This window comes from Crocodylus siamensis, chromosome 10, assembly GCF_052110815.1.
Source record: "Crocodylus siamensis isolate JL-2025a chromosome 10, ASM5211081v1, whole genome shotgun sequence".
NCBI classification, from domain to species: domain Eukaryota; kingdom Metazoa; phylum Chordata; order Crocodylia; family Crocodylidae; genus Crocodylus; species Crocodylus siamensis.
This window is the reverse complement of record NC_143404.1, coordinates 66,237,124-66,264,337: the sequence shown is the minus strand read 5'-3', so window position 1 is coordinate 66,264,337 and position 27,214 is coordinate 66,237,124. Positions and strand designations below refer to the sequence as shown.

Genomic DNA, 27,214 nt, shown 5'->3' with positions numbered 1-27,214 from the left:
ACTGAAATACCTGTTTATTTTAAACATATAAAAAAAGCACAATCCAGATTTCCCCAAAGCAAAAGAGAAATGCCAGTTAAATAACAGTTAATAAAAAAAAAAAAAAATCAGTAAAAAAGCATCTTATACATGCAGCGAAGTACCTGTCTTGGACAGTGACAGCCCCCTAGCCCAGCAAGACACTGCAAATAGAGTCCCTTAGGAGGCACTTTGCCCTTATACCTAAAACAGGGCTATGTTCTGCATTAACAAGTAATTAAACTGGACCTCACCCCACCTCTGTGGGTTTGGGGGAGGAATCCAGACAGCAGTTAGAGACTTCAGACGGTAGGAGCAGCTGCAAAAGAAGCTGAGGCCAGGACCTGTATCCATTGGCTCTTTGCTTCAACCCTCTCCCTGTTCATCCTCACAATGTCTGCACTTCAGCTCCACCCCAGGCTTGGAAAACTTCCTCTCCCTGCCTTACCCCATGCCTTCCAGGTTCCCCTCGCCCATCACTGTCCTTTCCATTCAGCTAATCCTCTCCAAAAATTCTGGAACCAATGTGACATTTGCTGCCATTGTGTTTGCTCTGCTTGTGCTCTCTGCTCCTTCACATGCCCCACACCTGTTTCACCTTTTCACACTGCAGCTCATTGGGACACAACTTGAGCTGTGCAGTGCCTAGCACAAAGGAGCCCCATTTGTGGCTGGCACTTAACAACTGCCACACTGAACAGGATTAATCGTTAACAAAACCACGGGTCACAAACCCAGGGTGTGTAGACCCCAGCTACAGACTAGAGCTCATTGCCTTCTGATCCTAAAACTCAAGAGTATCCCTTCCCTGGAATCAAAGTTAATCTTGCTGCCTGCACTGACTGTTGTTGCCACCTCTGTGACCTCCCAAAAAGAGAGCACATTAATATGGACTTGCAAAAGTCTCCTGCAGGCTGGCCAGTATATTACAGACTGACGGTGCAGCTTTTAGTGAATGGAATAAGACAGGCGAGTTCTGTGCCATAATCTTTAAGAGAGAAGCTTTCCCTCTTTCCCCCCACCCCCAGTCCTGTGCCAGCTGCTGCATGGATCACGACATTCATTTTGCCAGGAGGAAGCCCGTGTCCTCCCCGCCAGGGTGCTCAGCACTCCCCTGCAGCAACCGCTGAAGAATGATTAACATTCCCTGATATGCAGCCCTATAGGCACTTCCATCTGTTTCCTTTGCTCTACCAAAGCAGACTCCCACTATGTAGTATCTAAGTGGTGGCTGGTCCTTTCGTTCCCTGCAGCCAAACAGACCAGACTGCCAGGCCAAAGCTCACATTTGCACATTCAGTTAGACAGAAGTGAGCTCTGACCCACACAAACAAAATGTGAGCCACCACCATGAGGGGGAGAAGTTAAGCCAGCTGCAGAAAGAACAGTGGATGCACTTGGGCACGACCAAGAACTCAGCCTTCACTGTCTCCCAAAGTCAAACTTTGCCTTTACTACAATTTGGGGCTTGCTGACTGCCCTAAATCCCCAGCACATCTACTATGAGCATGGAGTCACCTCATCTCGGCCAGCTGGAGCAAGGCTGATGCCCAGATGAAGGTGTACGTAGGCACCTCCATGTTGTCAGATCAGTCCATTCAGCACCTGGTGCTCTCCCAGGGAGTACTTGGCACTTTGGTGGCACAGTGGCTGTAAGAGCACTGTGAGAAGCTGCTTGTGGCTCAGTGGTGGCAGCTGAGGTTGGTCATCAGGTCTGCCTAGAGATAGCTGCATGCATACAAAGCCTTTGTCAGATTAGTTTAAGAGGATTCAAAAATAAACTCAGCCACTGGAAAACATCAGCGGAAAGTGCTGAGTCCTTGATCGGTTACCAAAGGAAGCCAGGGATGTGCTACGTGATGTCAAAGACGTTGGACCTCAGTCTCTTCACCTAAAACAACTGGATTAACTCTAGTTAAACTAAAAAAGCCTTCCGCTGGTACCAAAGGACCCAGCACACCTGGCAGAGAAGGGAAGGGAGATGAAAAGCTACTCTTTGAAGTCTCCACCATCTGCCTGTCAGCTCTTCAAGGTACAAACCCAGCAAAGGTTTAAACAAAATGAAAACAAAACAGTAAAACCCAAACCACTGTCTGGCTGCATTTGTGGGATATTGCTCAGCCATGCACAGAGCTTTGTGCCAGGACTTTCCCTGAAGCAGAGAGCCTGCCAGGTTCAGCAGATGTTTGTGCTCAGCATGAGTCTCTTCAGATCCAAGCTAGTCTGATATAGGCCCTGCAGCTCCATCACTGCTACAATTGAAATCCCTTCTGGCAGATTTCTTCCAGAGCTGTAAACTTGGGTCCCAGAGTATTCAAGAAATCCACTGGCAACTCATCATCAGTCACGGGGATGGACATGCAGGAACTATATCTGTCTAGCTCTCCCTCTTCGACATATACATGAGGTTGGTACATGATTACATTGTCCTCCAGGTCACTGATGTGAAAGAGCTTCTGCAAAGGAGAAAGAAAACATTCAGGCAACAAACCACCATAGAGGCTTCCCAAACTATTCTGTCCTTTTGGAAGTGAAAGGGATTCTTAACAAGCAGCATGTCAGCAAGGATGATACCCAGGATGATACTGCAGAAATACGGGTACTCTCTCCCTCAGTGGTCTGAGCGTTCGCTTTATTGTCAAACAGTGACAGAAGCATCAGTTCCACCCAAGCCTACCCTGGAATTAAGAGCTGCAAAGTCGATTTGATCTTCCCCCACAAAGATAATGAACCTGGCCAGGAAGAAAAAATGCCAATGCATATGCAGCAGCTGTACAGAATGGCACAGTGAAGTGGTAAGAAAAGGCTTTGAATACAAAATACAAGGTCAGAGCCAGCACAGACTGGAGCACAAGGTTGCCTGGCTTTCATAGATTTCATAGACATTAGGGCTGGAAGGGACCTCGGGAGATCATCGAGTCCTAGAGCAGGCAGCACCCTGGCACCCACAGCTGGCCCATACAGAAAGAGGTGTATGCATTTAGATATGCCAGCAGCCAGGTAACCTGCATGACCCAGCAAGAAGTGCTGTGATGAGACCTCTGTGGCAGGGGCTCACAGCCAGTGGTGGATGGCCACCTCTTCTCACTCCCTCCTCCTCTATGTTGCTCTCATCAAGTGGCTCACATCACTGTCACTGAAAACATCCTGCCTGCTCTACCTTCGTGTATATATCTCATCTCTTCGCCTACACTTCTTATTTTGGAGGTGGGATATGGAAGGGCACATCCTTTCCTCCCTGGGCTTTCCTTCGATGCCAGTACCATTTTCTTGGAGAGTGTTATTTTCCCGAGAGGAGCTGCAGCAGAACTGTTGAATTCCCCAGGCGACTCCTGTGCTCAACAGCCATGAGCCATATGTCAAGGGAAGGCTTCCAAAGCAGCTTTCCTTACCTCATTCAGCATTTCACCCACTGTCTCTGTAATCCTGTTGAGGAGCCTCCCAAAACTGGCATCCGATCTGGAATAAGGGATACCCTGAAAAACAGGCATGGCCTCAGAGCCTCAGCAAAGCGAATGTCTTCGGGGAAGGCTTTACATTTGTCACTCAGGTCATAAAGAAACTAATCTGCACTTACTGTACCTTTACACCCACTTCCCCGGGGACCTGTTCTTGTCTACTTAAAATGCAAGCTCTTCTAGGTAGAGACTGTCCCTTACTCTAAGTTTCTATGCTTAGCACAATGCAGCCCCCAGCCTTGGTTAGTCCTTAGGATTATGGCAACAACCAGCTTCCTAATAATGATTCACAGTATTCTTTCTAGTGAAGTACTCCAAATATAGGTCGCCATGCTACAACCATGCAAACTGTCCTTACTTACAGGACTAGCAAGTTAAGCAAGTATGATGGAATGGGGTTCCTCTCAACACAAAATAAAAATGATATTATGCTTTATATTATTTCTAACTGTCTCCCAGATTGTTCTTGGGGCCCACCAGTGAATGTAATGCAATTATAGGCATTACAGTTACATGAGAATTGTGATTGTCACTTACGTGTAAACTGAGAAACAGAAAACGATGGCCAAAAGGGGACTCAAGAGGTCTAGTCTAATGCTCTGCTCAAGGCAGAAGCATCTCTGACTAAACCATCCCAATTGTGTTTCTCTAACTTTACATTAGTCTGTTGGCATTCTTTTAAACAAACGAGAAATGGTGGCACGACTGAAGTAGGGATTATTGGTTAATACTAAAGGAAAAAAACCCAGCACCACCAAAATAAATTGCTCAACCTGAAACATTCCTCAGAACCCTAAACTAGCTTGTAAAATTTACTTACAGATGACCCCAGGTCATAATGTCTTTGAGTCAGTGTAGTGGGGGTTGATAATGACACTGTGTTTCCAACCTAAAATGGGAAAAATTCAAATTTCATAATTATCTTATCAGAAATTTTAGTTAAAAATCTGGAAAAAAATTATTTTAAAGACTATTCAATAGACTGTGTCAGCCTCAATAGACTGTGTCAGCTTAAGAAAAACTTTTTTGAACAGTGACAGTATGGTTATTTTCAGATTGGATTATATTAAGTTCTTGTGTTCTACGCCATGCTGCAAGCCAGCCACAACTACAGTTGTACAAAAAGAGACAGTTGCCTTTGCAAGAATTAGTGATTACCTGAACGATTTGTTTTCCTCCTCTAATTTCTGTATGCAGTATGGGTTGCATAGCATGATCTACAGCATCTGGATTAGCCTACACAGGAGTGAAATACATTAATCAGATGTACTGAGTATAGTGAATAAACAGGCTGGTATAACATTGCAAATAAAAACATAAAAGCCATTAAGATTTCTACTCAGTACCTAACCATCCTGCCTTACTACACACCATTAAGATAAGATGTCCAGGAAATGCCTGGAAATCTACTGGAAAGGTAGGAAAAGCGTTCTGTCTGCTACCATAACCTGCACCACAAAATGCATCGTTCTTCCACCATGTTCAGCTAAGAAAGGGGACAGTGTTCTGCTCAATAGCAAATAAAAGGAAATAGGAGCAATACAATTAATTTGCACATCTCTAGCAGATTTGATGTCTATTGGACCTGGTAAATGCATACTGCATACCTTACCTGAGACCAAGAGCTTCCGCCTTCTGCATTGTAGTTCATCAAAGTCTGAACACCTTCTACAAATGGTGGGTAGACCTTTCTTTCCTTGCTTCTTGATGCACAAGTACACCAAAGTAGAACACAGGTAACCACTGAAAATAGGAGAGGAGGTCACCAGAGCTGCCACTGATACTCTAAGATACTGAGTCAGTAGTCTATCTAGTCCAATACCCTGTTTCTGACCGTGACCAGCCCCTTAAGTCTCTGAAAAATGGGCAACAGGCAATGGGCAATTGTCTGCAAATCCTAGGCAATTACTTACATAGTAACAACAGGAGAGTTGCCAAAACTGCAACAATGGCGCCACTTCCAAACCTCACTTTCATGGGTTCAACAATCTGCCCTGGACACGTTTGCCCATCTAGGCAAAGGCAGAGTCTTATATTCAGGATCTCTGTCTCAGAAAATCCTTGTCTGTCCAGAATCTTGAGAGGCACTAAATAATCACCAGGCGAGAGGCTTCGCAACATTAAAAGCTCAGCTGAGTCACCTGGAAAAAGAAGCACAAAAATTTCTCAATTAAAAGCAACAAACAGCCTGAAAACACAGTACTGAGGCAGATGGGGATTTCTTCCACTTGGCATCCTTCTAAGTTACATATGCAAAATGGGAAAACTTATCTGTAGGACCAAAAAGCAGAATGCTCAAGGATAGGTCAGGGGTGGGCAATTATTTCAGCTGGAGAGCTGCTTAACGAGGTTTTGTGGGCTGTCAAGGGCCGCAAGGGTGACCCCACCCCTTAACAAGCTCCTGACCCCTGATTGCCATCTTGGGGCTGGAAGTCCCTCCCCATAGCCCCCTGACCTTTGCCATTGGAAGTCTCCCCCCACCCTTACCCCCAGAAGTACTTCTTCTGAGAAGAAGGTTTGCCATCTTGGAATCAGAAAAGTTATATATGCTAAAAATGTTACATTCTCAATAACATATTTTAATTTTATTTTTTTTTAAATTGTTGTCCTGATTTGTGTGCGTTTGCATTGTGTATACAGAAGTGATTGAATAATATCTCAAAATGCAGTCTTACTCTAGTATATTGCAGAGGTGTGGAGAGATGGGGGAGTAAGGGGCCTGTGGGGGGTGTGGGGACATGGAAGTGGCTGTGGGTGTGTGGGTATGGGAGGTTTATGGGGATGTATGGGGTGTGTGTGAGTGGATATGAGTTGGAGAAGGTGGGGGGTATGCGTGGGTGGGTGTGGGGAGGAGGAGGGTGGCTGGAGTGTTTGTGTGGGTGCATGCGTGTGGTGGGGGGGGGGGTGTAGCAGTGAGTGGGGCTCCCCCCAGATGTGCAAATATGTCAGGTTTGTGGGGGGGGGGGTGAGGGAGGGTGTGGATGGGTGCAATGTTTGGTGCGTGTATGATTGCGTGTAGTTGTGAGATTTGTGGGGGTGGGTTTGCGGGTATGGTATGGTATACATGGGAACCCCCCGCGCATGTCCGCCCCCGAGCTGGTCAGCTTTTCCCTTGTGCTGACCAAGAGTTTCTGCCCAATACTACTGCTGCTGCTGCCACTGCTGAGCCTGGACAGGTGAGTCCGGAGCAGGCACAGGGTGCGCAGGGTCGGGGCTGTGCACACAGGAACCGTGGGGCTGGAGCCAGTGGCAGCAGGTGGAAGGAGCTACCACTGCCTGGGCTGCCTAGAAAGGCAGTCCAGCCATGGAGCCACCCCAGGTTCGCTGTGTGCCCAGGGGGCAGCAGGATGTGCCATGGCTAGGTGGCACCTGGGCCAGGTAGGACCGGCCATGGGCTGGACAAAGCCCCTCCATGGGCTGGTTCCAGTCTGTAGGCTGCCTGTGCCCACCCCTGGGCTAGGTGCACAGGTGTGTGTTGATTTGATACATAGCTACCAAGACTGCAGGTGCAAACTGGATAACCATGTGGACAAATGTGTTTAGTGTTTGCTAACCTCTGGCTACCACAGCCAAAAAACAGCAGCACTTAATGCTTCTATGTACTGTCTATTTGTTAATGTACTGTGTTGATAATCAGAAGAAAAGTTCAAAAGAAAACTTTCCATCCCATCAGAATTTTTGGAGCAGCTTGAACACAAGCTTGAATGATACCGAAGCGTAAAATTTAACCCATTACATGATAACATACTGTAAGCTTTAAAAATGACTGTGCCATTGTGAGACAGAGGATGACAACATAAGCAGGGATTTCACAATGTCTGGAAAAAAAAAAAACTTACCGAACTGCCTTCCTAATTTCCAGTTATGCTTAACAGTATCAGAGTTATCTGCCAGCTCAAATATTAAAGGACCAGAATATGGATCCAAGTCCTTATCCTCAGCTTTTACGACGAGGGTTATATTTCCTTCTTGGTCACAAACTTCCAAGAATGGGGCAACTAATTTTGGCTTGTTATCATTAATATCAGACAGGTAAAGCAGAATGGTGCCGGTGCCAGTTTGAGGTGGAATACCTAGTCAGGAAGAAAGAGCGTGACTAAAAGAGTGCCAAGAACCAAGAGTCTGGTGTGGTTCCTCTCCCCAGATCGCGTTATTATTCAGTTAGTAAGGTGTAAAGATATTAGGATTTTCTGCACTGTGATTCTTCAGATCCATGAGCAGTACTTTGTATTTCTGTCCCATCTGGCATCTCAGATGTACTTTCTGAACAATAAAAATGAATGAACCCACAATCTGCTCACACACTCTTCACTCTACCCTGGCTCCAGCATCCCCACTTCCCAAAGGAGAAGCAGGGGTAGAGGGAGCGCTTTTCCTTGTTCATTTTCACCCTGATAGTAGGAGCTATTTTATACTTTTCATCCCCTTAGGTCACAACTTAAAGCCCTTGTTCAGGAATGGTGGCATTTTTCTCTGTGGTTTGTGCAGGAACTTACCATCATCAACAGCATGAACAATAATGGAGTACAGACTGTTGTTCACATATGGGGATTCCCGATCAAGCTCTTTTACAGCAGTAACAAGTCCAGTGTTCTTATCGACATTCACCCACCCGGCTGGGTCATGGACTAGTCTGTATCTAAGAAAGTCAAAGAGGTTCCAAAACCCCATAATTAAAATCACTTTGGGATTCAAATATCATTATGATGCAACAGTGGGGTTCCCAATTTTTTGTTAGTGCCGATTTTTGGTGAAAAATGGAGAAGTCAGTAGGGACTACGTTTTGGTTTACCAGTGAAAAGGCTTCCATAGAGGGTCTTCATAAAGTCCTTGTGCACTTTTAAACTTTAATAACTTAGGTTGTAGGTATGATAGAAACAATGTCAATGGCATTTAAAAGCAAATGTATTAAAGTTTGAGGACAACTAGAGTACGTAATGCTAGACTTCAACAAAACCACCATCAATACTATCTTCCAGCTCCTTGAAAATGTTTCCCAATTGCTCTTAAGTTATTGCATTAATTACATTGGTGATCCTAGCCCTAAGTTCCACCAGATAACGTGGTTTTGACAAGTAGACTACACTTTTTAACATGTACCCATAAAAAGAAGTCCAACAGCAAGAGGTCAGGTGAACGAGGTGACCAAGCAATTGGTCCACCTCTGCCTATCCACTTCTCTGGGAAAAAGTCGTTTAGGAACTGTCATACATTCAGAGTGTAGTGGCACAGAGCTCCATCTTATTTAAGAATAAATTTGTTATTACTTATGAAGTCTAGCATTGTGTACTCTAGTTGTCATAAAACTTTAATAAATTTGCTTTTAAATGCCATCTACAGATTGTTTCCATCATACCTGCAACCTAAGTTAGTAAAGTTTAAAAGTGCACCAGGACTTTATGAAGACCCTGTATAGGCAGTATTCCACCTGCTAGTAATATGGCTTATCCCTCATCCCTCACCTGGAAGGACAACTGCTACAGCAAGAAGTTAATTTAACTTCCATACCAGTTGAATCAGAAGAGAGTCATCAAAAGGTGCCATAATTTTATTTACGGGCTCAATTCTGTGCCCATACTGTGGGCTAAATAATGTCCTTAGCATTTTTAGCGTCCACTTTATTCAAGCAAGGACAGCAAAATCAGGCCCTTTGCACTTACAGCTGCCGAAGTAGGACCAATCATTTTTTGCTCAAGTCTAAAATCATTCAGTTAATCTGAAGCTCCAGCATCCTTACAACAGCAGCACTAGGAGGTTTTCTTGCTGATGATGAAAAAGCTCACTGTACTTCTTAATGCCTTCCCCAGCCAAGATGTAGCAGTGTCTCCACTCACTCTATCTTATTTGGCACCACATCTGAATCCACCGCAGTGTATTTTCCAAGCTTCGTCCCAGGCTTCACACCTTCGTCTTTTTGAAGAATAAGTTTGGAAGGGTCAAATCGAGGAGCATCATTTCTATCTACAATGTTGACACTCACAGATGCAGTGGTGGGTGTGACAGGATGGCTCCACTTCTTACTTGCGTTGCATGTAAAAAAAGGCTGCTCGTTTACAACAGAAATGACAAGTCTCCTCTGTATGGCACCTTCATAGTCCAAAGGCTGCAAATCCCAAACAGAAACTTCCGTTAGTGATCATGACTCTTTTTCTCTCTCTGTAAACAAGAGAAGATGTTTCCACATTGCAGCAGCTGAAATTATTGATGTTGCTGTAGCATCCCACGTTTAGTCAATACTCTTACCTTAATAACGCTTAAAATCCCGTCATTTGTTTCAGGATCAGTCTCAATCATGAACTCTTCCTTTTCATTGCCTTGCACTATGTTGTACTTTGCTCTCCATGCAGGTGTATTGGGAGAATCTGGATCTTTCACCTGGAGCCTCAGCACACCTGCCTCTTCTTTGCCTTCTGGAATTTGCAGCTCATACTGAAAGAAAAAAACGGATTGTTTCAACACTGTCTAATCAGGAAGCACTGCATTCATCTAACCAGGCAGGCCAGGTTCTATATCACAGTTGCAATGCCAGGTCCTTCTGATCTGCTTCGTACAGAGGCCTTCGGCATTTGCAGTGGTTCTAGCAGCTCCCGGTCCCACTCTTTACCAGACCCTCTTCATCAATAAAAAGGAGGTGCTGTGAATACCCACGGCTAGGTGATCTCTGTTCAATCAGATTTCCATTAAAGGACTCAGAGAGACTGTGGTAGAATCTTTTTCAGTCTTAACTTACGTAAGATAACTGCCATCATTAGGCTTCCTGAGAGTCTCGTTTCCTCCTCACCCCAACCCCTCCACCTCCACTCGGCCTCAGTCTTTAAACATTAATTAAAGGATAACACTGGTAGACTGGAGAAATCACCACTGCTACTAGGGCCATAGCTGTTAGTGTGGACTTCATCCCCCCAAAACCAAACCCTGCCTTTAAACCTGCTAGGGCAAATGCATATAACCTTGTCCTACCAACCTCTAGCAAACTCTCGGACCACAGCTGAATACCTCTTCGGATTTGAAACTTAAGCCAGAGGTTTGTCTTGTGCAATGTGTGACAAATACTTCCAGGAAGGAACATTTTTTATAGTCTGTGGTTTCAGTCCTTTTTGCCAACACTGACAATGAAGCCTCCCACCTTTCTGCGCTTGAACTTGCAAGTTACAAAACCAGTTTTAACCTGTTGTTACACAGATGGAAAATATTTGCTGGGCTACAACCCTCAATTCCTCTGCCTGTTCACAAGCTGATTTGTTAGCTCTTGTCCCACTAATAAATAAATAGAAAAGACTGTGATGGAGGATAGCATGCTCCCTAGAAATCAAGACATAGGTGGGTGGTTACAACTACGTTCACTTCAGGTCAAAGCCAGGGCTTCTTTCTCCAACAGAGAATCTTTGTTTCCCTGAGAAGTCAGGAAGGCTGCATCCCGAGGAGAGGTCTGGTTCTCCTTGGTTCTTGGAGCTCCTCTGCTTCTCAGCTCGAGGCCCAGCAAAGGTAGGATTCAACAAACAGTTAAGAGCGCAGGCTCTAAGATGCATTGTGAAACTCTAGTAACATTCAGCCTGTGCTCCAAAAAGTTATAATAAGCAGCCTAATTCAACCAATACACTGGAGTAGAAGGGAAAAGTGGCAGGAATGCCCTGATCCTGACTATGAAACCAAACCACCCAAGTGGTCCTACTCTCCCAGGAACTACCCCAGGCTTTTTAGCACTTTCATGTAGAAATGGCACTAATCAAAACCTTTTAGAAGCCAGTCTCAGTTCCTAGCAGCCACTAAATTTACAGCTGACAACACCCAGGCACTGATGTTCTGGCCTTCAAAGAGGTTTTTTCCCCTTCCTGACACAGTGCTGTTTAATCCAGACCCCACATTCAAACACATTTGGGCCTGATTTAATAAGACGCCAAGAGCTCCTAATTTCACCAGTACATGCCCTCAACACTCTGCACAATTGAATGTGCTCCTTTGCAGGAGGCTCAGTAAAGTAGCTCTACTTTCTTCTCACTTTTTCCTTAAGAAACACAGGCAGGTAGTTGTTTTCTGAATCTTCAACAGCAACGTTAACTATAGCTGTGGACGACATCCGTGGGCTTCCATGGTCTCTGGCTTCAATCAGGAGTTGGAAAGAGCTGGCAGCCTGGAAAAACAAAACAGTTCAGGTTCAGAAACAATGACTTCATTTTTCTGATCATTGCTACAATGCTGATCCTTTCAACTAATCATACTTCTGAGAGCCCCACTGCCCCACAGACTTCCTTAAGAGACTAAAGATGCCTGTGGCAAGTAAGCACCCACACAATAAATAAAAGAATGTAATATGTACCTTACCGCATAATCTAGGCATCCTGAAATATGTATCAGCCCGCTGGTAGGATCAATAGTAAATCTGGGCTCATCTGAGAGCGGCGTTTGCTTAGTGAGGTAATAGGCCACTCTAGAGTTATCAGTGCGTTCTTCATCTTTGTCAAAGGCTGTCATTTGGAGTACTGGCTCATCTAAGATGAAAAATCAAGGCATTTATTACAAGTGCTCAGTACTGATGTAGGCTACTCAGGCCTAACAATGGCCCTTATCATGTTCCACCACTTCCATGCCTCACCATCCGCTTGTCTGACAGAGACGTCCTCTCAATCCCTACACAACATGCCTCTTCAAATGACCTGATATTTGCCATTAGAGAACCTCCTCCTCTGCAGCTCCTGCCTCTTCTCCCCCCCCACGATAATTACCTCTGTAATCATGCTTAACTACCTCGCTGGGGAGACCAGCTTGTATCTAATACTGTAGCAAATAAGGATATGCTAGAGGCTGTAAAACAGAGGGACAGTGGAAAAAAACCCTGCTCATACCCTGTTCACTCTCCCTTTCGGTATCCACTCTGTCACAGGATACTGGGTGCACCTATGGTCTGATCCACTAAATGGCAGTTCTTAGGTATTCACTGGATTTCAGTGTTTCTGGAAACAAATGGTTCATCAGTTTTTAATCCAGGCATGCTGTCCATCAGCCTCAAAGAAACTAACCCCACCACTGGGTGCTCCCATCACTGCTACTACTGAGCACATCTCTCTACATTTCTGTTTGTTCATTATCTGTAAAAAGCTGGTTAAAGGGCCTATGTGGAGACCTGGAGACTGAAAGACAATCATTCTGTACTGAGGACTGTAAAAGGAATGGGATATGGATTACATCTATGGAGGTCTTATTCTCACTATAAATAGTCTTGAGGACTGTTTATTCTCACTAAAGTCAATATGTGTTTTTCCAGTGCCAGAGCACATGTTTTCTTATAGTCTTGGGGAGCATATGACCCACAACTATTTCCAAGCTGAATCAACCCTGCCTACTTCCCATCTCATAGGTTCTCTCTTTATTCACCGTTGATTTCTGAACCTTGTGAAAGGTAAAAGACCTAAGAGCTTTGAAGAGCTACCATCCCTGTCTGGTCACCATGGTGTTGCTGTTCTCTTTTTAAAGTTAATGTAAGCAAAAACTTTAGGGTTAAAGCACATCTGCACCAAGACGTTTAAGGGAAGCATTCATTATAAAAGCTCCTCTAAACTTGAAAGAGATTCTACTTTCAGACTCATTCTTGGCAACACCATTCAGATTCAGATTAAAGGCAACTCCACCAAAAATACGTCATTCCCTCTTTTCTTGCATTTTTCATATAAGCATGAATTTCAGACTGATTATCTCTTTGGTTAATGTTACAATACTGAAGTCACAAAGGGTGACTGAGGGAGAGATTTACAATATCCCTGCACTTCCTGGCAGGTTTTGGATGAGACTGAAGTCATTTTACTTACAGTAGCAAGCAATATACCTAGGAGCAACAGTTTACAGAAACAACCCCCTCAAGACTAACCAGGAATATATATTACAGTATATTACTTCTGACTCAAACAGCAATGGGATGTTGTTCATTGAGTCCCTGAAACAATCTATGTTTGCATACAATCCAGGGAGAAGAAAAGCAATTTAAAATATATAGCCGGGAATAAGCCAATGATGTCCCTTATATATCTACTTACCTGCACTGTGATTTTCTTTTATCGTAACGTTATATTCTGCCATAGGAAACTCAGGTGCATTATCATTAATGTCTTTAATCTTAATTCTGAAGAATAAAGATGTGTCTACTTTTTCACCAGTCTTTTTGTTTATAACATCAAAACGTATCTAAAATGGACACCAATGCAGATACCAAGTTAAATTTCAGAAGCAAGTAGGTCACATTTTGCTGTGTCCTGTTTCAGTTATACCCTGATAATGCCTTTGTTTTGCTTCACCAACAAATAATAAAAGTTACTCCACTTGGCTAAGTAAGTATGGTTCAGTTATCCTTTGAACTGAAAATAAAAAGTGAATGCTTCATACATTTTGTAAAAACCTGCTAGGGCAGGAAAAAATGCAGCTGTGTGTTTGAGGCACTTCAGGAAAACTACAGACAAGGGAATACAGCTCTTTCATGGGCTAGATTTTCAACCCTAGTTTCTAATTGTATGGACTCAGTTTTGGTCATGCAACTATTTTGTTCATAACTACCCAAAGCAAGCAAAGAGCTTTTAAGAACTTTAACAACAAGTACAATTTAAAGAGATCTTATGCTGGCTCTTAATACATATTTAAAATGAGAGAGATGGGAATAAGGAACAAGCAATAAAAAGTGGGAAAATATCAGTAATCATGACTGCACTGAATTTGCTGTAGCTAAATTTGTGGACCTTGCAGGTTTACTTTCCATGAACACTTCAGTGATTAAGTTTTGAACTCCCATTTGCAGACATTCGTGGACTCAAACAAATAGCTTGAACTTCTGTCCTGACATGTTCATCTCATCAGAAAAAAGATTTACTCTGGTTAACCCAGAGGGCAGAATTCTGTCCAGAAATCACCGTGAAATACTGAACATCCAGAAGGGAAACTGCTACGAGGCAGCTGAAATCTACTGAAGATACCTGCTAGCAGATACATAATCCAAACTATTTGTTCAGTTTGCCCAATAATAAAGTGCTTCCTCTTAGGCTGTGTCCAGATGTGCACGGACATTTGGTTCCCTGGAGACAACTAGTGGGTGTGCACCTTGCTTCACCAACAAATAATAAAAGTTACTCCACTTGGCTAAGTAAGTATGGTTCAGTTATCCTTTGAACTGAAAATAAAAAGTGAATGCTTCATACATTTTGTAAAAACCAACTACCTTGGGTGGGGTAGGAGAGACTGGGACCAGCATTGGGCTGGCCCCAGCAGCCTTACCTGGGGGCCTGCAAGCCTTCCAGAACTGCAGCCGCAGCGTTCCTGCCACGTGGAGCCTGGCTGGCAGCAAAGCCTTCAGGCAGCGCATACTGCCACCTCATGCATCGCTCCACCCTTTTTTTCTCCCCAGTTTTTTTTTTTTGACCCCTGGATATCCAAGAGTCAAAAAACACCCCTCCATGCTGCTCCCTTGCAAAGAAGAGAACAATGGAGCGTGCAGAATGTGGCACCGCATGGCCGTGCTCATCTGAACGCGATCTTATAGGGCAACCTTTTGGCTACCCTAACGCAATCTCATCATAAGTCTTCAACTCCTTTGATAATCATCATGGACACTTCACATACGCCACAGCAGAAGCTTGCCTCCAGTATCAAAGCAACAGTGCCGTAGTACTGACAGTATTCAGAGTTTTGGTTTTACAATGCAGTTTTTTATCTTCTATGCCTGTAACTTATCTTGATATTTTGAACAAGTCTCTGCCTTCAGAGTGTGACCTGGTTCACAGTACAGTCACTGTAACTATGGAAAAAGTAAAAAAAAAAAAAAAAAAAAGCTAAGCTTTGACACTGATTGATGTTTAAATAATGCGGGCACCATTGGCCTGGATAGGCACCATTGGCTATACAAATAGTAACTCAAAGGTAGAAACAAATACAGACTTGAAATTATTATTGGAATTTCTTTCACATGAAATATTTAGCACTAGGAGAAAAATTAAGAGGTTCCATGTGTTTGTTCTATCAAAACTCATGAAAATAATGTCTATTCAGACACTAATTTCTATGCGTAATCAATCTTTCTGCACCCAAAAGTCAAGGTAAACACGCACCGGCTTTATATATGCACTTGTGCACTTAATGTGCACTTTAGGCAGACTTAAACATCTGTCGAGCTATACACAATAAAGTGGCTTACGCTAAATATGTGTAAAATTACAAACTCAGTTAGAACCATCATGGCCAACTGATGCTTCTAGTCACATGGATGTGCAACTGCCAAATTTGTATGTATATTGTGGTGACTGCATACACAAATCAGCTCTGCAATTGCCTTGAAAACTGGCTAATGCTAAAAAGTTATCACATACAAGATGAAATGAGATTTTCTTAAAATCACACTTCCTCAAATTGATCTTTCCCTTAATATCTCGAATGATAGTAAAATATTTATAAAAGGTAGTGCAATTCCTCTAGCTATTTTAGGCTTATGCATAGCACAAAGTGTTCTTCTGGGGGGCAGAATAAGAGCTAGGTCTTTAACAAAGTATTTGAATGGCCCTGATCCTGGCAGAGTTTATCCAGCCAAGTAATCCTCATTTAGCTTTGCTTCAATTTTTCTTTGGGAGACATTTTTGGAAAGGCAGTTGTATCAAATGGAAAAGGCTCCTTAAGGGGAAAAAAAGAAGCTTGAGAAAGAATAAGTTTATCAAGGGTTACGACCAGTATGACGAGGGATGATGAGGTCGAATGGTCATAAACTACTACCAGACCGTTTCAGGCTGGAGTTAAGGAAGAATTTCTTTACCCTCCGAGCCCTCAAGGTCTGGAGCAGCCTGTCATCGGAGGTGGTTCAAGCGCCTACACTGAACACCTTCAAGAGCAAATTGGATGCTTATCTTATCTTGCTGGGATGCTATGACCCCAGCTGACTTCCTGGCCTGTGGGCAGGGGGCTGGACTCGATGATCTTCCAAGGTCCCTTCCAGCCCTAATGTCTATGAAATCTATGAAATCTATGAAACTATACTTACCAAAAAAGAGGAGTTTCTCTCTCTGTCAATGCTGCGATGTACATATACATGCCCATAGGCATCATCTTTTATACTGAACAACCCAATGTCTGGGTACATATCTACTCCAGGTCCACTGATTAGATATTTTGCGAAATGGTGGATTGAATTGTTATTGAACAGCTACAAAAGAAACAGAATAGCAGTGAAAATTTGGTCACATTAGAAGGATGAAGTTTCAACACCCAATTCAAAGGTTTTAAAAAGAGACACCATTAAAATGTTAAGATAATGTATTGATTTGGTGCACTCTGTAATCATGGTTGTGTGCCCTCCCATTTGGAGAATGAATGAATGATGTATGGGATAATTTTTAGAGATTTTGCCTGGAATAGAAAATCTTAAAAATAGTGATCAAGGCCTTGACATTAAGACCATGATAGCAATTGATAGAAAGACAATTCAGTCAGGCTCTAATGAAAGCCTACTACATAAATGGTTCAAAAGAGCAGTTGTAACAAACTGATATGTTAAAGAACAACAGCTCACCAGCTCAGGATGATACACACACACGTTCTGAACCAGCTTAACAAAAACGTATCTTAACTGCTATCAACCACCTATTGCATCTCATTAGAATCAGCGGCTAGACTAATACACCTGTCTTTAAAAGAGGCACTGGGAGCGACAATTACTGAAACTTCACATCAGTACCCATGAAATTGGTTGAAACCACAATTAAAAACAGAACTGAAAAACCAATTAAAAACAGAAATGCCTAAATGAATCCACTAGGGGAGACTAGGCCTGTTCTTGTTAGAAACTTCTCCCCTTGTATTCTTTGAATGCATCCAGAGATGGCAAGCTAAAGGATAACCAAGTAACAGTTGATTCAGACTTTGCTCAAAGCCTCTCACACAAGGCTATTAAAAAAGTAAGTAGCTCTGGGTCAGAGGTGAAGTCCCATTACAGATGAGAAACAAAAGATTCTTGTTAAGTAGGAGAAGGCATAGACAAATACAAGCTTTAATTCTCTGTGGATTTTCTCCCCTATATAAACCTCAATGCCTTAGGAATTAATGGTTAGGAAGACACTTCTTCATGGGCAAGTGTGTGATTACTACAAATCCCACACCACACAGGACGGGGTTAAGGAGGAACTATGGCTTCAAACAGCCCTGCCCCTACCACACCTGTAAGGAGGCATGTCTAACCTATGGCAAAGGTCCTAAATGGGGGGCAGGGGAGGGCAGGTATCCTCTCCTTGGCTCCTGGGGAGGTGGGCAGAAGTTCTCAGCTGGCTGTTGGGCCCTCCTGTGCTTCCCTCTGAGGGACAGGAGGACCTAATAGAAAGCTAGAAACCTGCTGGTGGGCACTGAGTTGTGCCATGGCCTGCCAGAAGCTTTGAGGAAAAAAAAGAGTCATGGCATGCTCTTGTAAATCTTTGTTTCTTCTTGATCTTTGACAGCCCTGGGAGACATGGGCTCCCACAGACCTATCCGGAGGGCTGTGACTTCTATATGCAGACTTTCTGCTTAAGACTGGAGCCTAGGTGATTGTGGGAGGCTGGCAGAGCCCAAAGGGTTGCTTTGGGGGATAGCTGGACACAAGTTCATTACAGAATTGTGCATTGCAGGGTTTCTTAACCTTTCCCAGAAGCAACTAGGAGGGGAAACTGTCAGGGAAGAAATACTGGACTGCTTATTGGAGCTGTCATGATCTAGCCTGTATTTCTGTCTGATACCATGTGAAAAGAAGATACAGTAAGCAAATTTAGTGGTGCTAATTCTCTGTCACTTCAGCCCCTGATTTTGTAAGGACCTCCTCATATGACAGAGAAAAGTAGCCAAAGTTCTCATTTAAAATGTGTGTTTTATGATGGTGTTACGTGTTTGGTGTCTGCTTTTGGTTTCATGGGGTTTTCTGGTTTGTTTTTAATTACCTCTCCAGCAAGTTTGGGAAATGGTCCTTTGTCCTCCTCCTGAAGCTCCATAGTGGTGATAACCCACGCCCTCTTTGTGCGCCAGAGGGGACGTAAACTGTCTGACCGATAAAGCTCTGGTGCCTTTTAGGTAGAACAGTACATTAGTGACACAAAACTCACATACTCTAGTTTCTTACACCAGAATACTTCTCTTGACACAGGATTTAATCAGAAAAGCAAAATGTAGCTATAACCAAATGTGAAATTGTAATAAACCTAGTATTGAATTGAAGTTATCAATAGACCTAAGATGAGAATTGATCATTTCCTGACTCCCCGCTCCCCCTCTCCATTCCTATTACCCCAGCCTAATATTCAGTACAACAGACAAAATGAGGAAAGTGATTTATCAGCTTACTATGCAATACCCCCACTAGTGAGACCTGGCCTTTCCCCAAATATACAAATGAACAGACACAGGCATAATAACGTTGGTAAATGATAATGCCATATAATTTAATAGCAAATTCTGCAGAAGGTAGATTATATCATAATTTATAATGTTATTATAAAGCTAAATATTTAAATCTAAATTTAAATATATTATAAATGGCGATCAACACTATTTTTCCTTGATACATCCAGAGTCATGTTGCAAGATGAACAAAACAATTTACCAACAATTTACCACCATCAGAATGCAAGGTTCCTACAGAGAACTGCATTACCTGATCCTGGGCAGAAATGTATTTAGCATAGTTTTATTTCTTTTCACTCAACTTCAGACTGCTGCATTGCATTTAACTCCTTAAAAGATGGCGCTGAAACATTATTTTCACTTTACTGTGACTGGTGCCTTCGCTTAGTCTATGTTACTAACAGACAGTAACTCTAAATCATGTGATCTATCCCTACAGTGATTATCACTTTGTCTTTGTACTCCAGTAAGCATTGGGACATTCAAACACAGAATATTACATGAAAAATATGCTGGGGCGGGTTAGGTTGATTTTGCAGGAAATTGCAGACAGTGCAACAGTGCAATGCAATGCAATAAACAGCTTGTTGCAGTTTCCATAGAAATCGTGAATTAAGTAGACCCCTAGTGATAAAGGCTTTTAATACATGCATTATAAGCAATTCTGCTTCATCCTTCTTACTTCCTGGTGACTGCTGACTTGTAAGTAAACCAAGCTGAAGTTTACCTATCTTTCCGATCCTGACTTCAGATATCTCATTTATGAAATAACTTGAATTACAAACCTCGTTGGTAAGTTCTCGGGTGACATCCTCCTTCTCATAAGGCAAGCTGCTGGCACAAGTAACCTTATAAAACAAGATGGTGACAATTAGGAGGATAGTGATTATAAAATATTAACTGAGACCTGAGCTTGCCCAACAGAAGGCATGTGTCCTTATCACCTGAAAACAGGTTCAAAGAACAACTGGCTCAAGTACTTATCAGATAGAAAAAGGGTATAAAACTGGTTGATTAAAGATGCTTTTCTCTGTACAGAAGTTAGAAGTGATACTGTCAGATTATTGTAGTCTTTCTGCATTATTACTACCCCATGCCCAATTCCATACATAGCTTTTACTTAGCTAACATTCCCAGTCCAAACCACCATTAGAAAATGCAAAGATCCTGATACACAAGGCCAATCCTATGCAACTCAGTGATCAGCTGTTTCTCTACTTTCTATCTCTAAATTAATTAAGTTGCTTTTACTGTTGTTCCTGAAAGAAATCACTGGCCACGTCCAGAAGTATGCAGCCATGCAGTATATGGTGCCATAGACAGGTCTGTGGTCCTACATACTGCACATTCAACTGTTCTCCGCACTGCAAGGTAATAACACTGGGGGTGGGGTTGACCCTGGGATATCCACAGGTCAAAAACCCCATGCATAAAAAGCAGAGCAGCATAAGCAGCAGCAGCACAAGATGTCACTGCTAACTGACTCTTGGGAGCCCAACATCCATGCTCATGTGGACACAGCCACTGGGTGCATCTAAGTGTGCAATTAGCATGCAGAAATAAACTTTGGCAAAGTTAGCTCTGGAGTTTATTTCTCCCAGGCACAGTATTTACATGTGCACCTGGGACTGCAGCACACTGAGCCAGGGTAGAGCAGCCCCAGACTCACAGATGGCCAGGAGGGTCAGCCTGCCAGCCCGGGGCCACGTTGTCCCATGAGGAAGCACTGGCTGGGGCATGAGGGTGCTACAGTATGGGGGCTAGCTGGTGGGCAGCCCCCACACTGTAGTCCCACCATGCCCCAGCCAGTCCCAGTCACCATCTACACGTGCACTTGCATTTTGGTGCACTAAATGACTGTGCTGTAAGAGAGTCCGGTGCTATTCAGCTTAACATACCTCAACTTTACTTGGTCTGCAGTTGACTCCTTGAAAAAGGAAAGGAATGAGAGAAAGTACCTAAATCCTTTAGGCTCCTCTAGAAACTGAAAATCTACAATAAACAATATTGCCAGCATAGCATGAAAGATTTCTGTTGGGCATCCAGTGGGTTTATATCTTCAGCAAATAAGAAGCAAATATCTTCTTTCCAGGCACTTATAACCACAAAACTGGAATCTAATTTGATGCCTACAAAGTGACCTGCAAGAGTAGCTCCACTCCTTGTACCATCAATTTAACACTGCAATTCAGCTGTGGATAAAGCAGCTTGTGCCAACACAACAGAGATTATCCTTTCAAGAGTTTTGTTCCCGTACTAAGTTAAATAAGGAAGGATACTGTTCTCTATTGACATATGGTAGGTATGTTTCTAGAAGGCAGCTGAGAGGAGTGCTGGGAGCAGGGAGTACTGTTCTCCTGGATCTCATTTGGTGTCAGCTGCTCTCAGATTTCCTGTATTATTATTGCTCCACATTGGTTTTGCAGATTGTTACTACCTTAACGTTTTCCCAACTGAAGCCCCTACAAGTACAAGGATGTGCAAAGCTACTTCTATATAACTAAATGGTCAACCATCTCTGTTTCCCCCTTTTACATCCAGGGGCTCGCACACGCAGGTAAGAATCTAGTTTTTGAAACATGCCGGCTTGCTCCAAAAAGCAGATACTCTCCAAGCATGTAGAAAGGAGCAGCCTGAATGGTTCTCTCTATAAGTTACTTAGTTCAAGAAGGACATTTTGTGAATGGATATTTATTTGCATTACAATGGATTTTTCAGGCATTCTTTAATGATGCTTTAATGATGGCTGGAGTCAGTCAAGCTATAGTGATTTATGTGCACTGAGCATCTGGTCCAGGACTCTAGAGAGGTAAAATGTTTCTCTCTATTTCCCCTGCTCCCGTGCTCCCCCCTGCTCTTCTGAAAGGTGCTTTAAGGAAAAAAAACTGAACAGTGCTGAACCTGAGAGCTGAACAAATTGCAGAGCTCTGACCAATAATAGGGTACAAGGTAGGAACTTACTTCAGTGGCATTTACTGTGCCATTACCAGACAGGCTGTTAAGGACAGCTCCCGCTGTGAACGGAAACCTGGAAGTACTTTTCACAGCATAACAGGAAACATTTTCTAACAGTATGCTGTGAAACCTATTATATCAGCTAATTCTGACAATGTGGCTGGCCTGGAGATAGCAAGGAGCTATGTTTGATCAGAGCCTAAAAAAAAAAAACAAGGGCTGAGAAGCCAAATACGTGATCTTAGATGTTCAACAGAACGAGACTCTTAGAGAAATATTGCTGTTGTAAGGAACAGATAAAACTTAGAGTCATATTTGGCAGAGAAGGAAATACAGAAATTAAAAATAAGTAAATTATTATTTTGCAGAGTGAAAGGAAATGTATTAAAATTCAGTGGTGGCTGAAAGGCTTGTAGTCTTACTAGACACAACTAGATCTGACTAAGCTCACCCTGCATTAGAAGTTGACTTCAGGTCATATGCATCTCTCAGGATTTAGATAAGAAAGGTGAAATGATTTACCTGCTACATATCACGGGAATGTCCATGCTGAACAAGAATCAATGTGTGCTACAAGAATATTACAATAAACAGAGGAAATGAAAGGGAGGATAACAGAGTTAAAAAAGAAAGAGACTGGATTTGAAGAATCCAGCCCTTAGACTTCTTCATAAATTCTGTTTTGAGCCCACAGGAAGGGTTACTATACGATCAGTTTAGCAGACCCTTGGCATGACTTTCCTGTGCCTCTATATTAGCTCAACTATCTCTTATTTCTATTTGTTATAAGGGGCATAGGTTATAGCCGTGTTGATCTAAGGACACAGACACACAAGGTTCTTTGGGTGAATCTGACATTTTGTATTAAACCAACTTAAATGGCTGGGGGGTGGAAATTTTTAGCAAGCTTTCAAAAATGTCTTGGTCAGGCTGAGGAAGTTTCTGCAGTTGGCATGTTCTCTTCCAACTATTTATGATGATCTAATCAAAAATCAGATCCACCCAAAGAACCTCGTTCGTCTTTCATTTGTTATCACATTTGACTTGGGACTATGACTTTCCAGGGCAAGACTGTCCTTTTAAGGATATCTAGCACTGGTGGTTATCAATGTTTTCTCTTTCATAGGTTTCATAGATTTCATAGACATTAGGGCTGGAAGGGACCTTGGAAGATCATCGAGTCCAGCCCCCTGCCCACAGGCCAGGAAGTCAGCTGGGGTCATAGCATCCCAGCAAGATAAGATAAGCATCCAATTTGCTCTTGAAGGTGTTCAGTGTAGGCACTTGAACCACCTCCGATGACAGGCTGTTCCAGACCTTGAGGGCTCGGAGGGTAAAGAAATTCTTCCTTAACTCCAGCCTGAAACGGCCTTGTAGTAGTTTATGACCATTCGACCTCATCATCCCTCGTCATACTGATCGTAACCCTTGATAAACTTATTCTTTCTCAAGCTTCTTTTTTTCCCCTTAAGGAGCCTTTTCCATTTGATACAACTGCCTTTCTAAAAATGTTCCCCAAAGAAAAATTGAAGCAAAGCTAAATGAGGATTACTTGGCTGGATAAACTCTGCCAGGATCAGGGCCATTCAAATACTTTTTTAAAGACCTAGCTCTTATTCCGCCCCCCAGAAGAACACTTTGTGCTATGCATAAGCCTAAAATAGCTAGAGGAATTGCACTACCTTTATAAATATTTTACTATCATTCAAGATATTAAGGGAAAGATCAATTTGAGGAAGTGTGATTTTAAGAAAATCTCATTTCATCTTGTATGTGATAACTTTTTAGCATTAGCCAGTTTTCAAGGCAATTGCAGAGCTGATTTGTGTATGCAGTCACCACAATATACATACAAATTTGGCAGTTGCACATCCATGTGACTAGAAGCATCAGTTGGCCATGATAGTTCTAACTGAGTTTGTAATTTTACACATATTTAGCGTAAGCCACTTTAATGTGTATAGCTCGACAGATGTTTAAGTCTGCCTAAAGTGCACATTAAGTGCACAAGTGCATATATAAAGCCGGTGCGTGTTTACCTTGACTTTTGGGTGCAGAAAGATTGATTACGCACAGAAATTAGTGTCTGAATAGACATTATTTTCATGAGTTTTGCCATGGCAATCCTCTTGCGCTCCTACATAGTCCTGACAATCATTCATGCAAGCACTGGGATCAGTACTGCCCGAACTATAGTGTGTAGCAAGACTATTCACATTGTTTTGAGGATAAGCACTCACAGGGCACAGACGGAAATTATGTTTGTCACGCAATCGGCCCCCTGAAAGTACTCTACAGCCACGCCGTGATACGTGCACAGCTGCAGAGTGCTTTTAAAGAGGCCGATCCTACAACAAATTAACCCTCATCAAAGGAGGGATCAGATGAAGGCACTCCGCTTTCGAGTGCCTTAGGGAATTTGGGCTCCCTAGGGTTAATCTACTGCAGGATTGGGCCTGTCTGCAGGAAAGCAGGACGGATAGGGGAGTGGGAGCAAGCTGCTGGCTAGAGTCTTCCTGAGCTGGAGGGGGTGTGGATTGGAGCCCCCCCACCTTGCAGCCCCCATCAGCCCCATCCCCATCCCACTCAGGTCAAGCTTATTCTTTTGTCTCAGAAGGAATATGCAGTTGTCAGTTTAATTTCATCAACACACAATTGCAACCATTCCCTGGAGAACCGGCGTTCGCGACTAACAAGCCTGAAATAAAAAATCCTAGCTCATATAAGCCCATACAAATTTTAGTGGTCTTTTTTAATTCTTCAGAACAAATTGGCTTCAAATACAGGTCAGGAATGAAGGGCGAGACTCCTGGCTGGTATAAACTGGCATCGCTCAAATGACTTTGGTAAAGCTCCTAGTAGTGGCTTAGGATCTGAATTTTCTTAAGTTACAAAGCGAATACTCAGTTAAGAAAATAGGTCAAAAATGTAGCCATTCACAGGGTGGTAAGCAGAGCTGGGAGAAAGGCATGAAAATTACCCTGAAACAGTGGTGCTTATTTAAATTAAGTTGGATTTGACACCTGTTTGGAGGGACGAAGATGAAGACTTGAATGGTACCATCAACTTCAGAGAGAGTCCAGTATATCAGAGGCAAGTCTGCAGTTTGTACTGAAGATACAGCTCCTATCATCCTCCATTTTACTGGAGTCTGGACTGGGGACACTGACCCACTATTTTCTTCACTTGCTAAGCCAGCTACACTCTGGGGAGGGCAGTCAGGCCAATATGATAAACTCTGCCAGAGACTGAAGTCGTCTTTTAGACTTCTTAGCTCCCCTTTCAAGGGGCTTAACATTTTGCCATGGCACATAGCTTATGGGGGCACAGCAGGCCAAAAGGGCACATGCTTGGGATAATAGGAGAGACTGTATTTGGGCAAAGCTTCAGGGACAGTGAGGTAGATATAACTTGAGGCCGGTCCAACAGAATGGAGCCCCTTACTTCAAGAGACCGAGTGACTTGTTTATCAAGGTCAATTCATTTTGGAGGTTCCCTGGAGGGTCTGGATAACACCAGACCTTTGATCTGCTAATGAGAATTGTTTGCTGATAAGCAAAAAATACAGGGTTCAACCTCCCTTTCAACCTCCCTCTGAGCGAAGGGAGCTTAAAACCTGGATCTCCTGCTCCCTGAACAAGTACTTCAGTGTTTACGGCATTGAACTAAAACACAGAAGGGCCCACTGTGTCCTTTGGTTTTACTATCAAGCACCTGTACAGGTGAGCAGGGTGCATTCAGTTCACCGCATGGGGGTTTGTGGAGTCTGAAATGATGCAGGAGTGCCAAAAACAGGAGTTAGGCAGCCACACAACTACCACGTCAGCTGTCCTGTGCAACAGGAGTCTACCCCAAGCATCTGCAGTGCAGGACAAGCATACCAGCAAATCCTTAAATGAGGCTCCTACGTGATACAGCTTCTACTCATAATGGAAGGAATTAAAAAAAAAAACCCCAAACCTGCCTCTTTAAGTCAAGTTTATGGCCTCTCCCTGCACCTGTATAGAAGCTGGATCCTGGAGAAAGACTTTGAGTGAAGCAAATGCACAAACCCCAGTGAGGATGAACCTCAACTTTAATACCTAGACCACAGATCACTACTGATCACAATAGCTTAATTGGTTCCCTTGCACTCACATCTCCATCTGGCTATATTCCCCTCTCCCGATCATTTTATACTTGGCCTACAGGACCTCTGCGACATCCTTTTGTTCTGCTGTTCATGCAGCACCAGGCACAATGGAGCCCTGGCCCGTGACTGAGACTCCTTCCCGCCACGGTAGTAATTTCGTGATGCTCATTCACCCTACAAGGCAGGAGGGGACTCTGCCTATAAAGGACAGAGCCCCCTTCCACGAGGGCCAAGCGAGCCTGATGCCTCTGGACACCCGGGAGCTCCAAAGCGCCGAGAGTGACGGGGGGAGCGGGGACTAGTGACGGGGGGAGTCTGAAGTCAAGCAGACCAGAGGAAACCGGCCCCACAAGCGCCCTCGACAAGCATGATGCCATGCACTGGTCGCCGGGACAAGGCAGCACATGAAAGCGCGGATCGCGCGGTCCCGGCTCCCGGGCCAGGACCCGGCCGCGGCCTCCGCTGGTGCCAGGGGAGCAGGGGCTCGGGCTCCCGACCCGCGGGCAAGAAGGCATCTCGCGTGCAGCCCTCCCCTCGCGACGTGCCCGCGCCCCAGCCCGCACCTACCGCCGGCGGCAGCGGCGGCGGCAGCAGCAGCGGCAGCAGCAGCGGCAGCATCAGCATCGCAGCGCGGGGCCCCATGGCAGCGGCGCCTCCGCGGCGCGGCTCCCGCTTTATCCGAGCAGCGCCGGGAGCCTCCCCCGGCCCGCCCCGCCCCGCCCCCGGCAGCCCGAGCGGCGCGTCCCGGCCCTGGCGCCGGGGTCTCCCCTGCGCGAGGCTCGGGCCTGGCCCCGGCACCGGCCTCGCCTGGGCGCGCGGCTCCCGCCGCTGGACGGGCCGGGCGGTTTGGCCGCAGCTGCACACGTGTCCGGGAGTGAAGCAGGGCTGCTGTCCGGTAGGCAAGGACTCCTCCGCTGAGCCACACGGGACTCCTGTCCATCCTGGCGGTGGCTTGACGGATACTTTTGGTTTGGATTTTGTGTGCCTGGATAAATTACCCAAATGGGTTCCGAATCCTATCCACTGAGCTGACCTCAGTTGCCCAAATCCATGTGGCGCTACCACCGGCAAGCCTCCTCTTTCCCAGACCTTTCCGCCTGCCTGGAGCTTCAGATCCTTCCAAAGCCGTGGCGGGCAGCCTGTGTGCAGGCCCAGGTTGGGAGGTCTTGGAGTCTGGATGCCATGTCATTTGCCCTGAACCAACAGCCTGAAAGAGCAAGTTAGGGGGAAATCTCCCATCTCCATAAAGTAGGTGTGAAGCTGAGAT

The 27,214-nt window shown here is 44.2% G+C and overlaps 1 protein-coding gene across 1 annotated transcript; it reads right to left on the bottom strand.

Moving 5' to 3' along the window:
* CDH26 (cadherin 26) lies at nucleotides 1-26,996 on the bottom strand. The gene is made up of 17 exons (XM_090020497.1): nucleotides 26,515-26,996; nucleotides 19,646-19,708; nucleotides 18,401-18,523; nucleotides 16,480-16,641; nucleotides 13,505-13,652; nucleotides 11,799-11,965; nucleotides 11,476-11,607; nucleotides 9,720-9,905; nucleotides 9,311-9,579; nucleotides 7,973-8,115; nucleotides 7,316-7,549; nucleotides 5,390-5,617; nucleotides 5,089-5,219; nucleotides 4,635-4,712; nucleotides 4,297-4,365; nucleotides 3,411-3,494; nucleotides 1-2,474 (listed from the first exon to the last, which is right to left on the bottom strand). Exons 1-17 carry the CDS (start codon nucleotides 26,587-26,589, stop codon nucleotides 2,271-2,273), a joined length of 2,496 nt encoding a protein of 831 aa, XP_089876623.1. The 5' UTR covers nucleotides 26,590-26,996; the 3' UTR covers nucleotides 1-2,270.
* Between the last annotated feature and the right edge of the window lie 218 nt (nucleotides 26,997-27,214).

What these genes read in the sequence shown, in the direction of transcription:
- CDH26 (XM_090020497.1), bottom strand. Translation starts at nt 26,589, where the DNA reads ATGGGGCCCCGCGCTGCGATGCTGATGCTGCCGCTGCTGCTGCCGCTG. An exon ending in AAAAGAAAATCACAGTGCAG is followed by an intron (nt 11,966 to 13,504) that starts GTAAGTAGATAT and finishes TTTTCATCTTAG; the next exon opens with ATGAGCCAGTACTCCAAATG. An exon ending in TGTTCATGCTGTTGATGATG is followed by an intron (nt 7,550 to 7,972) that starts GTAAGTTCCTGC and finishes CTTCCTGACTAG; the next exon opens with GTATTCCACCTCAAACTGGC.